General features: G+C 31.9%; 1 protein-coding gene across 1 annotated transcript in view; it reads right to left on the bottom strand.

The window, feature by feature from the left end:
• Positions 1-806: 806 nt before the first annotated feature.
• Positions 807-15,757, bottom strand: part of LOC133203285 (inositol polyphosphate 5-phosphatase OCRL-like) — a 30,770-nt gene continuing 15,819 nt past the window's right edge. Inside the window, exons 14-26 of the mRNA XM_061339102.1 lie at positions 15,361-15,472; positions 14,751-14,860; positions 13,356-13,491; positions 10,521-10,631; positions 9,757-9,825; positions 7,730-7,826; positions 6,788-6,912; positions 6,155-6,265; positions 5,343-5,456; positions 4,345-4,429; positions 3,310-3,437; positions 2,094-2,205; positions 807-1,350 (exon numbers count right to left, since the gene is read on the bottom strand). Coding sequence (XP_061195086.1) covers positions 1,199-1,350; positions 2,094-2,205; positions 3,310-3,437; positions 4,345-4,429; positions 5,343-5,456; positions 6,155-6,265; positions 6,788-6,912; positions 7,730-7,826; positions 9,757-9,825; positions 10,521-10,631; positions 13,356-13,491; positions 14,751-14,860; positions 15,361-15,472 — 1,462 coding nt within the window. The 3' untranslated portion in view covers positions 807-1,198. The remainder of the gene's footprint in view (positions 1,351-2,093; positions 2,206-3,309; positions 3,438-4,344; positions 4,430-5,342; positions 5,457-6,154; positions 6,266-6,787; positions 6,913-7,729; positions 7,827-9,756; positions 9,826-10,520; positions 10,632-13,355; positions 13,492-14,750; positions 14,861-15,360; positions 15,473-15,757) is intronic.

Raw genomic sequence — 15,757 nt, 5'->3', positions numbered from 1 at the left:
TGCCAAAAAATATTTTGGTCTTGGTTACACTTCTTTTTGTACATGTATAGCAGACTCCTGGTGATCAAATTAGTGAACCCTTAAATCATAGAGAAAAACCATTTCTTATTATTGTCTTGTCTTGTCTGCATATTCTGTCAAGTTTGAAAATTTTATGTTTTGAATAAAACCTCATGTACTTACCATTAATTATGGATATTAAGTCACTCAGTACATATAAAATATGAAATGACAGAATTCAGATTTTTTTTTAAATTTAAAATTCATTTACGTGGAATCTATTCCACATATAGCGATCATTCTTTTGGCATAAATTTAAATAATCATTTTATTAATCTTAATTATAATTAAATAATAATAACGGTAAAAATTCTTTTTTAATAAATGATTCATAAGGTATACATCTGAAATATTTTGTTCAACAGAAGTCATCATAAGACAAAGTTTGAGAAAAAAAAAATAACTTACAGAACAATTAAAATCTAACTAAGAAATAGTTAAGAAACTAAGAAATATATTTCACATATTAAAATAAACACTGACCTATAACTACTTTACAATACCTATCTTAGTAGGACAAAAAATATGAAGTTTTATTGAAAAAGTGTACATATTCTTAAACAATGTTTAATGTCAGCATAATGCTTTACATTAAATGTCATACAAACATATCAATGGTATTCCCAGTATCAGCTATTTACCATGTAAACCTGGTGTGCTGGTGTGTACATGTGTACTTCACAATGTCTCTCTGTGGAACAGCAGTGGGGGGGGGGGGGGGATTAAATAGCATATTAATCAGATTTTAAAGACTGTTTCACAAAAAATTATGCTGAGCTAATTTTGTCTTGGTTTTGTACATTCTATCCATGTGCATGTTTTTTTCCCTTTTTACTTTTAAATTTAAACCCGCTCTTTTGTTGACTTGTAGAAAACATGCATTCTTGATGATCCTTCTTGCTTAGCTTCTCCCTCTTGTAACATTTTTCCAAGAAAGTGCCTAGCAGATACAAACACAAACCAACAAACAATACTTTCACACATATCCCAGAATCCTCAGCTTGTTTCATCAAACAATAAATGCAATTATCCATCACAGATCCATAAGTCAAAAATGGCTTCACAGCACCGAGGATATTTTTATCCTCTATCCTAATATTCTCTAATCTACATAACAGTTGGCTAATATATGGCTTCATTATTCATCAAACTCGTTAGCCAGGAAGTGGGCAACAAAGGCAGCCCGCTTTATCTCCTCCTCCTTTTGTTTGGCTTTCTGGGCCGGGGAGGATATAGATCTTGCAAGGGTGTTGGGCGGGGGGCGTAAGAAGATTTCTCCAAATATAGAGGCTACAAAATACAATTATTTTATAAAATTAATTTAATACAAAGATGTGTTACTATCATGCTCTACAAGAAAGACACATTACTATTCATAAAATTTCAAAATGAATTTTAAAGGAAGTATCATAATATTAAATTGATTCACTTTTAATTTGATATAGCATACACACACTATTTGTTGTAAATCTGTCATGAGAACTTTGTATTGCATAATTTTTATGAGTTGTCTCCACTCAAAACTAAAAATCTTATGAATAATGACAGGAAATAAAGCTTATATACCCTATTGTATAGAGAGGTATGAAAAATATATATTATCTAGTAAATAAATATAATTGTTATAATCACACACACAAAAAAGTCATGTGAACATAAAATTATTGAGTTCAAATCTAATTTGTTTTCTTTTTCATTATCATGCATCATCTTTTCACCCTTACAAGAATACCCCCCCCCTCCCCAAAGAAATATATTTGCATGTAATTTGCAATATGAATTATCACAAAGTTTCATGAAGTTATATTTTACCATGACTCTACTATAAACCCTTTTTGCGTGCATAATGATTTTCATTTGTATAGAAGGAATCAAATTTTATAGATTTCGAATAACAAATAATAAGGGACAATACTTGTTCATCCAAACAGAATTTCTATTGCATGTTACTAAACTCTGTAAGCAGATACATGTAGATGCACAATGCAGGATAAAATGTAAGAAGGGATATGACTCATCATAGCTACACTTACATAGTATGTTAATGTCTAGATTGTTGTGTTGGGAATGGTTGAGGAGTTCCCTCAAGAATGCACATAAATAGCGGAACAGGTTCTTGTGATGTTCTGGGATCTGAGAAATCACCTACAGAGGAAAAAACAGACTGATACAAGCAGGTCAACATATTGAGAAAACTGCCTCTCTAAGGGAAAAACATGATCAGAAATGTCATATTTATCAGCACATTGAAATGTTTTGCAATTTGTTTTGTTATGCCCCCGGATCAAAAAATCCCGGGGGTATATTGTTTTTTGTCCTGTTTGTCTGTTTATCTGTTTGTCTGTCTGTCTTTTGTCAACTTTAACCTTGCCCATAACTTTTGATTGGTTGGAGCTATGACTTTCATATTTCACATGTGTATTCCTTGTGACAAGACCTTTCCTTGGGTACCATCATATTTGACCTCTTGACCTTGACCTTGGAGTTTGACCCACTTTTGCAAAATTCTATGAGACTTTAACCTTGGCCATTACTTCTGAACAGTTGGTGCTTGGGGTTTCAAACTTCGCATGTGTATTCTTTGTGACAAGGCCTTCCTTTGGATACCAACAACTTTGACCTTTTGACCTTGGAGTTTGACCTACTTTTAAAAAACTTAAACCTAGGCCATAACTTTTGAACAGTTGGTGCTTAGGGTTTCAAAATTCACATGTGTATTCCTTGTGACAAGACCTTCCCCTGGATATCAACCACTCTGACCCTTTGACCTTGACCTAGGAGTTTGACCTACTTTTGAAAAACTTTAACCTTGGCCATAACTTTTGAATGGTTGGAGCTAGGGCTTTCATACTTTACATATGTAATCCTTGTGACAAGATCTTCCTTTGGATACCAACCACTTTGACCTTGACCTTGACATTTGACTTTTATTTAAAAAACTTTAACCTTCACCATAACTTTTGAACAGTTGTATCTAGGTCTTTCAAATTTCACAGGTGTATTCCTCGAGACAAGACCTTTCTTTGGGTATCAACATTTTTTATCTTTTGGCCTGGATTTTGACTTGCATTTGAGAAACTTTAACCTTCGCCATAAGCTGCCATACGGGGGCATCAGTGTTTCACAAACACATCTTGTTTTTGTTTTTAAGTAACCTTGAAATATACTTAAGTTTATAAAAAAGTCAATATAAACATTTTGAAAAAAAATTAAGTAAAATAAAAAAATATATTAAAGTTGTCAACATACCTGTTTACACACCATGTAGTTAGCGGAACATTCTAAACATCTATAGTAAACCCTGCTGGGAATGACTGGGTCTGGGAGACATTCTAAAAATAGTAACAAGGCCTCGGCCACAGAATGAATACTGCCAGCTGATGGAAGATTAAGGAACTATAAAATATTCTAATATTTATTTGTAATCACTTACTTTCCAAAACATGTTATCCAAGACCAGGGGACCTGATGATTGTTATCTGTGAGTAAGACAAAGTCCCATAAAAATAGAATGTTCAATAATAGTGTAAATCACCTTTTATTTGACCTTTATTTTCCCAAAGATACTTTTGTTTAGTACTAACAATTATATACATATAAAACAATCACCAGGATTGGTGAAAATTTTATCTTGCTTATAAATACCAAATAATTTTCTCAAGAAAATACGGTGTTGCAAAAATGTAAACATTTGAAAGGGCAGTGATTCAGTCAAACCTCTATCTAGAACTCAATGGGACAGAGAAAAAATTATCCAGGGTAAAATACTTAAAGAATAAGTGTTTCGGAATTCCAAATCACTTCGGCATATCCATGGTATTCAAGATATTAGTGTTCAAGATACCGAAGTTCAACTGTATTTACAAACACAAAAAAAAAAAATCTTACAAATCAAGTATAAATTATCTTAACTGTAGGTTTATATTTTAACATATCAAAGCGTAGCATTTCCTGAAAACTATTTTTTTTAACATGAGGAATGAATAACAGGTGATTTTGATGCATTATGCCATGCATGTTGTAGTTCTAAAATTTTTTTTTTCTCAATATAGTCAAACCTCGTTATCTTCAACTTCATGGGACCAAGAAAATACTTCAAGATATCTGCGGATTCAAGATATCTAGGGTGAAATACTTAAGAAATAAGTGCTTGGGACTTTGAAATCAGTTCAGCATATCCATGGTATTCGAGATATCTGTGTTCATGATACCAAAGTTCAACTGTATCACATATTCATCACTTTTTCATTCATTCATTCGTTTTGATTTTTATTTGAAGGATACGGATCTTATCAGGTACACCTGTGTCTAGGCAATCTCTGATGGCCTGCAGCTCTTTAGTTAATCCTGCTTGTTGGAACAACTCACTCTGCAAGTAACAGATGAAAAGAAATTGAAAAAGTACAAATGTTACTATGTAATAAGAAGTTCTAATCAAACAGTACTGTGAATGGTTTACACATTTTATGTGATTGTATTTTCATTGAGACATGATTGTGTACACTTTTTGTGTATCTTTGGTACAATTGTACTGTAAGTGTTCAGTTAATCTCTTATCATTGGTCTCCTACAAGGGAAACTGGAAGGGACTGTCTATGGGTTTCCTCTTTGTCTGTCTCTCTGTCTGTCAGTCTGTCCCACTTGGTTTTACACATTTTTTCTGCATGCTTGTAAATATTGAGCTGATTTCTTAGTATGCAAGTCTGCCATGTTGAGTTTCAACTGCTTCAACAATTTCTTTAATGAATTTACAGCATTTTAAAATATTTTAGGGAACAAGTATTTATTTGCCAGTAAGGGACTAGTATTGCTGATGCAATACTCCCAGAATGCTTTTTCAAGGTAAGGCTTTCTTTTCCCATCATTAATTTTGCAAAATTTAATGTATATAAAGGTCTGGCACATGTACTTTACTGTAAATACAAAATGTAGCACAACAATGCGGAGCTCCATGTTACAGCTCATTATCATTATTACAACATTACCTGTACTTCTTACATAAATCTATTAATTATTCAAAAATCTTCTATTATTTTTTATGACCTTGATCTTCATATTTTATACTTCCTATATATGTACCTAAATCGAAATTAAATGTATAAACTCATTATTTTCATCCACTGTCCATGTCTGTAAGTGTTTACTGCTAACCATGCAATGACTTTTGCCACCCTCCCCCTCCCTCTTTCCAAGTAAAAATTCCACCGAAACAGTATTTTCACAAAAAAATTGTCTCCTTTAATCTCAAGTAATAAATCTTAAGATATTATATCATAGTCTACCTTGTCTCTCCCATAATGCCATATATGGTCAACAAGCCTCCATACTTCCTTAGGTACAGCATACAGTCTGCCTCCCTGTGTTAAATCTCTAGACATCAGACTGCCTGGCTGCTCCTGAAATATATTGAATTGCAAATTGAAATTCTTTGTTATAATTGATGAATTTGCAATTTGATTAATCTTAGACTCCATTTAATCACACTTGCTCAGATTCTAAGTAAATGGAATCCAGTTTTGAGTGTCCCATCAAAATGTTGAGTTGTAAGGGTCTCTCTAACTGAAAACATTAATGTACTCACTATCTCCATATTCAGCTTTTTGTAAGTTAAGAGTTTTTCTGATTGGTCAGTTTACTGTATAACACTAGTGCACTCACTATAAGAGTTTCTCTGATTGGTTTGTTTATTGTTTAATTAGTGCACTCATTATCTCTATCAGCTGATCTGTAAGAGCCTCTCTGATTGGTCTGTTTATCAATTAGTGTACTCACTATCTCTATCAACCGATCTGTAAGAGCCTCTCTGATTGGTCTGTTTATTGTTTAATTAGTGTACTCACTATCTCTATCAGCTAATCTGTAAGAGCCTCTCTGATTGGTCTGTTTATTGTTTATTTAGTGTACTCACTATCTCTATCAGCTGAGCTGTAAGAGCCTCTCTGATTGGTCTGTTTATTGTTTATTAGTGTACTCACTATCTCTATCAGCTGAGCTGTAAGAGTCTTATAATATTAGAATACTCACTATTTATATCAACTGAGCTGTGAGAGTCTCTCTGATTGGTGTGTTCATTGTATAATATTAGAGTACTTACTATCTCTATCAGCTGAGCTGTAGGAGTCTCTCTTATTGGTCCATGCATCTGAACGAGGGCCTCTAAGGAACAACCAAAGCTGGATGGGATGAAGTTTCCATTCACAGTTACCTACACATATGGTTAGGGAAGATAGACTCTGGTTTTAGAATCTTATTTGAAACTCTTTATTAGGTCTAGTGTCATGGTTATCTAGTAAGTCTTATAGAAAGGAGCTGTCATACTTACATATATAGGAATCATTCAAGAACAATATTCAAGGTAGATTTATATCATATGAGACCTATTCCAAAGTATCAGAATGTTCGGATGCCAATACTGATATTCAAATACAAGTGGAAAATATAGACTTCTTTTCTGACAGCCCCTCAAGTTAAACAGTAAACTAAATACATGTATATGCCTCACTATATAACTAGTTATAGTTTGAATTTGTTACTAATATAGCAAATGATAACATCACAACCCCTCCCCCTATTTAGTATATGTAGGTAATTATTTAAGGGAAATCATAAAAGGATTTTTTTTTAAATCACATTTGACAAAACATGTTTTATATATTACACAGTGGACACACAACAGGATTTAACTAAGCCAGTCAATTTTTCCACACACAACATACACAAAGGATACAAAGAAATCCTTTCCACCATTAAGATGTAGGACCAGGATATCATCTAACACGTGATTGGACGCATCTAATGCCGCTACACAAGTCTTTTCTACCAGCACGTCTAAATGGATTTCACAGCTTGATCCTACAACAAAACATTAAAGTTTGAATCTTTCTAGCTACATTTTGTACATGTATCTATAATCTTTTTCATTACTTAGAAATCATAACACTTTGAAAATGAAACTATGTAACCTTAGCCTCTACATGTAAGAATACTCAAATCATTAATTTTATAGCAGCTGCTAAATCTTATACCTTGTATCACATTATCATTTTTCTATATTGATGTACAGCAAAAAAGACCCCACAGATATTTTTTTAAAGTAGATTTTTATTTCCGATCCCTAAATAATTTTTGTATTAATTTCAATTGGGCTTATCTCATATTTAAAAGGCAATTTGTAAAGTGAAATTTTGTTGTTGAGAATATTGAAGATTTTCATGAATTCAGGGTTAACTTAAACTTATCTTTTAAGCAGTAAAAAAGGTTTAAACTGGCAATCAATGCTTCTAATCAATTTTGTTGGATTAAACAGCATCAACATTGGAGAATACTTTAGAAATATAAAGATATATTTAGGGACCAACTTGAAGATAATTTGACAAAATATCCAACATATGGATCATTACTTTTACAATTGTACTGTATGTACCTTTTTGGTTATTTTTAGTTTTCCCTTGTGACAGGTGTACATGTAACATATAATACTGAATCAGATGTATATTTATGTTGTTTTTACTTGCATTGGCATTTGTAATAAATGCTCTTTTTCAATTCAAAGTATGTTGCTATTATCTTTTGGCAAAAAACAGAACAGAGTAGATTCTGGTAGAAAAATGAAGAGAGGGTATTTGAAGTTAAAATAGACCATGGTATAACATGGAATAATTATAATTACCTGGGGTTATCACAGATTTGTAAGGTGAAATTTTGAGCCATGGTTGACAATAACTCTTCTCTTCTAGTTTGTTTATAAATTCAAACTCCACAGGAACCTGTTCAATTATTATTAAATATTAATAAATTACACATAAATTAATACAGTCATATAACAAAAGCAGCTAAAAGAATGATACATTGTACATTTACAGTGGTGTGAATCTATTTTTTGACATAAATTATAGCCATGCGGAAGTACTTCAGTCTTGAGATAAAAGAATTAAAAGTGCTGCTGAATTAAACTAAATAAAGAGAAAATTTTGCTTCTTTAAAAATTCACAACATATTTTCTGTTTGTATAACCCTTTTTTTCTTTCATCTGAATTCTTGACTTAAAGACAAACACAAATTATTGATGCCCAAAAATTCCTCAATTTTTGGTTACTTGTTTTATTCTTGGAATTTCTTTCAACATTTGTACAAAAACAAATATTTGACCTTGAGGTTCTGAATTTTGGTTCACACCATAAAATAAACTCCATGAACTAAGGGTTTTAGAACCTTGTTCACAAATATCATCCTTAAATTTCTATTTATAGTATGTAGCAATTTGTCCCATACCTGGACTGTGTACCATTTAGAGTGAATTTGCCCCTTACCTGGCCTGTGTTCAGAATCTCTATAAACATCACATCTTACCTGACCTGTGTTACATACAGTCAGAATTTCTATAAACATCACATCTTACCTGACCTGTGTTACATACAGTCAGAATCTCTATAAACATCACATCTTACCTGACCTGTGTTACATACAGTCAGAATTTATAAACATCACATCTTACCTGACTTGTGTTGCAGACAGTCAGAATCTCTATAAACATCACATCTTACCTGACCTGTGTTACAGACAGTCAGAATTTCTATAAACATCACATCTTACCTGACCTGTGTTACATACAGTCAGAATTTCTATAAACATCACATCTTACCTGACCTGTGTTACAAACAGTCAGAATTTATAAACATCACATCTTACCTGACCTGTGTTACATACAGTCAGAATTTCTATAAACATCACATCTTACCTGACCTGTGTTACATACAGTCAGAATCTCTATAAACATCACATCTTACCTGACCTGTGTTACAGACAGTCAGAATCTTTCAAACATCATATCTTACCTGACCTGTGTTACATACAGTCAGAATTGTAAACATCATATCTTACCTGACCTGTGTTACATACAGTCAGAATTTATAAACATCACATCTTACCTGACTTGTGTTACATACAGTCAGAATTTCTATAAACATCACATCATACCTGACCTGTGTTACATACAGTCAGAATTTATAAACATCACATCTTACCTGACCTGTGTTACATACAGTCAGAATCTCTATAAACATCACATCTTACCTGACCAGTGTTAAAGACAGTCAGAATCTCTATAAACATCATATCTTACCTGACCTGTGTTACATACAGTCAGAATCTCTATAAACATCATATCTTACCTGACCTGTGTTACATACAGTCAGAATTTGTAAACATCACATCTTACCTGACCTGTGTTACAGACAGTCAGAATCTCTATATACATCATATCTTACCTGACCTGTGTTACATACAGTCAGAATTTATAAACATCACATCTTACCTGACCTGTGTTACATACAGTCAGAATTTGTAAACATCACATCTTACCTGACCTGTGTTACAGACAGTCAGAATCTCTATATACATCATATCTTACCTGACCTGTGTTACATACAGTCAGAATTTATAAACATCACATCTTACCTGACCTGTGTTACATACAGTCAGAATTGTAAACATCACATCTTACCTGACCTGTGTTACATACAGTCAGAATCTCTATAAACATCACATCTTACCTGACCTGTGTTACATACAGTCAGAATTTCTATAAACATCACATCTTACCTGACCTGTGTTACATACAGTCAGAATCTCTATAAACATCACATCTTACCTGACCTGTGTTACATACAGTCAGAATTTGTAAACATCACATCTTACCTGACCTGTGTTGCAGACAGTCAGAATTTCTGATCTCATCTCTATAAACATCACATCTTTAAACAGGAACTGTAAAAAATATAAATCAAAATTGATACTTTTTATGTTCCTTAAACATCATCCCATATAAAGAACTTTAATAACAGCATTAATTAGGGATTTCTGTACATTTCCTTTTTTAGAATTAGAATTATAGTATTCTTTTGACTATTCTTATTGATCTTGATCAATTACATGAACATGTATCATGCAATTCTCCTACCATTTTTGATTTGACTTGTTCATACTGCATAAATAATACCTACACATACTGAGTATATCATTAAAAAATCTACCTTCTTATAAAATATATTCTGTAAGTTATATAAATCATAGATGATCTATCTTATAATTAAAATGCACTGTTTTACGTGTTTTGTAAATATGACGCTCTGTCTAGTTTGAAATTAAGATACACTTCAGTAATTTTGGATGTGATGTGGACATAACCTCTGTATCATCTATCTTGACCTAAGCTTCTATCAACAACAACATAAGGTAAATGTAGAAATGACTTCAATCTTTGTAAATCTTTTTCCCTTGAACTTGACTTATAACTAACTTGAAGTTGAGTAATAAATGACTTATAATAAGTTTTGTTCAACTTGACAGAGGATTAGCTTGACCTTATACCTCTGTTTTGTCTAATTTGACTTGAAATTTACAGTTTAATTTTGTGTAACTTGCATGTCTTGAGACAAACCTGAATACGAGTTTACACTAACCTCTGTTTTGTCTAACTTGACTTGAGGTAGGTAGTCATTTTCTAGTCGGTCCAGCTTTTTCATTACGTCTTCATACACCTTATTGGATTTTTCTTTATCAATCACTTTTACCTACATCAAAAATTAATTTAGATTTAATTCATACAATGTAAATAACCTTTGTAATCAGTCTCAAACTGATGAAGAGGATAATATTATAAATGTAAAAAAGAAATTTCAAATGATGCCAACAGTCTATCTGAAAACCTCAAAGGTATTCAGTAGGTGTTGCTAAATAAAGTCTGTCTACAGGGTGTTAAATACAACTTTATGAAAATGGAAAATAAAAATCCCACAGACAACATTAATTCATTAACAAGTAATATATATATCCACTGGAGAGACTTATTGCTAAAAATAACTATTCATAAAGTACATGCAATGACATTATAAAGAGCTGTTTCCTCATCCATAACTAAAAGTTTTCTTTTACATGTTTTATCTTTAACTTGTTGATGTATAAAACTTAACACAGACTATGCAGCCATTTCTTACATGAAGCACATCATAATAGCTGAAATACCTTATCAACAAGCAATATATCTGCCATCTCTATAACAATTCTCCCTATATTTACATGACATTTCCTTCATTTCACTCAGAACAACCCAATCCATACAAAGTCACATTATTTCTATATCAAGATTAGCCTGATTGCAATAAGGAAATATAATCTGAATTCTGACTGCATACACAAGTTCCTTTAATCCTGTACATGAAGTACTTTCTGCAAGTGTATTTCTGTGATCAGAAATAGTGTATAATTTATCTATCAATGAGGACATTCCTGTCAAATAGAGGAATCAAGTAATAAATAGAGTTAAGTGTGGGAATTGTCATTGATATTAAGTGGTTTCATTGGATCTACATCTACAGACGCACATCGCAAATGGGTCCTGAGTATGTGGACAGTGTTGGAATGCAGAGCAACATATCAATCTTATAAATGGCTGTTTTCCTCAAAGTGTGGTGTATTTTGATAAAAACAAGGACACTGGCAATAGACCATAATTAATGTCTCATATGAAATTTGCAAATACTGAATTATTTTTTTCATAATACATGTATTACAATTATAAGGCAGGAGTATTTTTATACAATTGAAATTTAAAATGTTTTTGAAAACAATCTTGCTAACATAATTGTTCACATGAAGTCCAGTTAGGGTTTTATTCAAAGAGCCATGCAAACTTACTGTAAAATCACATATTTTCACGGGGTCAAATTTTCATGGATTGAGGAAAAAATATGGGTATGTGGGTATTTGGTTTTATGAATAAAGATTTGTTCGATAGTTATATATTGTAATTTACTAAATTCACAAATGACCATGTGAACTAATGAAAAGTCAAACATAAAAGAGACCAAAAAATTTGACTCTTAAAAAATATAACACCTTTCTCTGGAATAGCAAACTAAACGTGAAATTTAATAGTATAACAAATTTAATTTGTTAAAATGTACAATCATTTTCTGTCTTAATGCTGCACTATATCAGACATTCTTCATAAATGTTTCTGTCTATCATATAGCATTCAAAATAGAAATGGAGAAAATGAAATAAACAGAGAGGAAATATTAATTTTATTTTAAAAATTGCACAAAAATTGAAAAAAAAAATTAAACTATCTTATAATTAAAAAGAAAAAAAACTATCTCCTATAACATGTATAAGTCTTAGATTTTTTTTGTAAAATAAATGATTTGCAACTCACCTATTTTTTTTTTCAAACAAGCTATATACCATGCAGCAGTAAACAAGGCTACGGTTACTATGCCAGTTATCTATCAGGAAGAAATTTCTTTAAGGAATGTTCAATCCATGCTATTTTTATATTTTAATTTTAGAGGAATCATAAACGCCTTTGTGACCAAACTAGACACATCACAATAAGGAAATAGCCTGCAGTGATTGGCACGCCAGGAATGAGTTCTATATTACTCCAGCACTGATAATCAGGAATTGCAAACATGTGTTTGACAGAAAGTCATTGTTGACCACTTTTTGTTCATATAAAAATAACTATAATTTATCAAACTTTATAAATGTCTACATTGAACATGTAAATGACAACATATATAACTTAATGAATAATTATTCTAAAAATGTGGATAATTCCTAATTGGGATATTTCTTTTTAGATGTTTTACTTTTTTGACAAGATAACCTTGACTAAAGATAGACTTGACCTTGACCCTTATTGCAACTAAACTAAATATCCAAAAACAGGATTAAATTATGCATATTTTAGCATATAGAATGCAAACAAGAAAACATTTAACACTTTCATTTAGTGACAAAAAAATTGTCAATTACACTTTGGTCATTTCAAAATAATAAAAATTTAAAAAAAACAACACCTAAGTATATTGTATTCAAGTACATTTTTGACTTGTGTTTGTTCACTTTTTATAAAGGAACATCACCTCTTTATACAACACAGGTGTGTAAAGTAGATAACATAAAAGTGGAGAATGAATCACAAATGACCTTGACATTAACCATGACTTCCTCCATCTTGAACACTGAGGAGAAAGCAATGAATACAGAAGGTCAAGGACAGATGGACTTGAAATGACCATATGAAAGAGTCATCTCTATTTGGAACAGCATGAAGATAGATTTTTGTTGATAAATACAGAAATGTCAAGGCCAATTGAGACTGGAAATGACCTTGACCTGATGAATGACTCACCTCTATCTGGAACAGTGAGGACACAGATTTGTGTTGATAAATACAGAAATGTCAAGGTCAATTGAGACTGGAAATGACCTTGACCTGATGAATGACTCACCTCTATCTGGAACAGTGAGGACACAGGTTTGTGGTCGCTGATAAGTAGGTCAGGATGGGAGGTATAGTGAATTTGTTCTATCCCCTCCCCTTTATACAGAATCCTGTCACACCAGGCCGGAATTCTATTCTTTTCACTGAAAAAAAAATCACTTTCAAAACTCAAGTTATCTTAAATTAAATGTTTTCATCTGAAATTGTTTCAATCATTTTTTTTCCCCTTGCATGTTCTTACATGTGAATGAAACTCAGCTAAAACAATCAAGTTCTGAAAAATTTAAACGTGTACCTTAAATAGCAAATGAAATATCACAGAATAATCCAGATACTCAGTAATGCTCAAAAAATTTTTGTCACTTAGACTTGAAAAGACTGTGATTAAAAGATTGATAACACGTCCATAAAAGTAACAAGGACTGAGGAAGGAAATGTCTGTGTGCATTAAACAAATACACGGCCACATACTTCTGATCATTATCAACATCAAAGTGACACTGTACAGGTAAAATTATCAAAAAGGAAACTGGTGGTGGATGGCTTTGTGCGTAAAAGAGTACTGTAAATATCAATGTGGATAGAAAAGGGTTTGTGGATATTATATATACTAAGCAGTATTCAAGATTCTCAGAAAGTATTTTTTACAAGGTGACTTCTTCAAGAATATACATGTTGCTATATATACATGTACATTCATTACATGACTTCAATAAATATGTAAAATTTAAATTTGACAAGTAATTCATGAAATATAGGCATTGGAAAAAAGTCAAATAATGTACATGTGTTAAAAAATAATTGTATTTAAATTATTTCATGACAAGTGGTTGTATACATAATATTTGACAGGATGTCTTTCTAAGATATCCAACTTCAATTGTAGGAAACTATTGTCATTGAACATACATGGGGACAATGGAAACGAGGAGGGGATGGGGCATGAGGGGACTTCCAGATTTCAAGTAAAGGTAGGATTAACATCAGTAAACTGTTTCAAAATTGAATGTTTGGTGAATTACCTAGAGACCCACTCATTAATTTCTGTGTTGTATTTATATGTTGGCATTAGATTGTATATTTACTAAAGACCCACTCATTAATTCCTGTGTTGTATTTATACATTGGCATTAAGATTGTATATTTACCGAGAGTCCCACTCATTAGTCCCTGTGTTGTATATATATATGTGGGCGTTAGATTGTATATTTACCTAGAGTCCCACTCATTGGTTCCTGTGTTGTATTTATATGTGGGCATTAGATTGTATATTTACCTAGAGTCCCACTCATTGGTTCCTGTGTTGTATATTTATGTGGGTGTTAGATTGTATATTTACCTAGAGTCCCACTCATTGGTTCCTGTGTTGTATTTATATGTGGGTGTTAGATTGTATATTTACCTAGAGTCCCACTCATTGGTTCCTGTGTTGTATTTATATGTGGGCTTGAAGTTTATCTGGCCTTCCCTGTAGCCCTTAAACACATCAGATCTGTATAATTGTTGATGAAGCTGAAAAAAAAATGATCAAAATTTATTACACTGCAGTGATATCAATATTTTACATGTACATAAAATAAAAACAAACAACATTGAAAACATGCTTTCTAAATCTCAAGCAGCCTTTTGATAATCTTTGCAAGGTACACAGTGTTTTCATTCAGAATCCCAATAAAACTATTATTGGTCACTGGTGTGATTCAGATGTGTTAAAAGTTAACAAAATATATACAGAAGGAAAAAGTATCCTAATGCACAAACAAGAGTAGGAACAAATTTTAAAACTAAAACCATTATGTGCACTGAAAACTTTTTGTTACATACGAGAAATATAACAGGTTTTCTGATTTCTTTTAGAGGTAAATATTTCTTGCCATAAACAATTCACTTCATTGTTAATTTATGCAGAATTATTCTTCAGTTGCAAAAAATTAATAATCGCAAAAAGTTGTCAAAAATAATAGTTTGTTTAAGATACATGTTAAGATTTTTAGAAGCCATGTAAAACTTGCCTGATCATAGCTGAGAAGATCTGGGTATTTCCCCTTGTCAATCATGGTCTTCACCTTCTCAATGTCCAGCCCATTTATTCTGTAGTTCAGATCACCAATCCAAAATATTTGACTGAAATATTAAATTTTAAACAACTGAAATTGCACTTGCCTTCAGAACCCTGCAGTAGTTTAATGGAGTGAACCTGTAATGACCCCCTAATTATAGGCCAGAAGTTGAGAAATTATCATTTTGTTATCTTAAATTCTTGCCAAAACTTCTGGACAATTGTCAAAAACATAAATCATATTGTTTTTAGGTTACAGATATTTAGAACTAATTGAATCTTTTACCTCAGTATGTACTGTACAATACAAAAGAAAGATGTACAGATCAAGTCTCTACTTACACATAAAT

The sequence above is a fragment of the Saccostrea echinata genome, unplaced genomic scaffold (genome assembly GCF_033153115.1).
Source record: "Saccostrea echinata isolate AGI-Se365-2 ecotype Australia unplaced genomic scaffold, CSIRO_AGI_Sech_v1 ptg000049l, whole genome shotgun sequence".
Taxonomy (NCBI): domain Eukaryota; kingdom Metazoa; phylum Mollusca; class Bivalvia; order Ostreida; family Ostreidae; genus Saccostrea; species Saccostrea echinata.
This window is presented reverse-complemented; position numbering and strand designations above follow the sequence as displayed.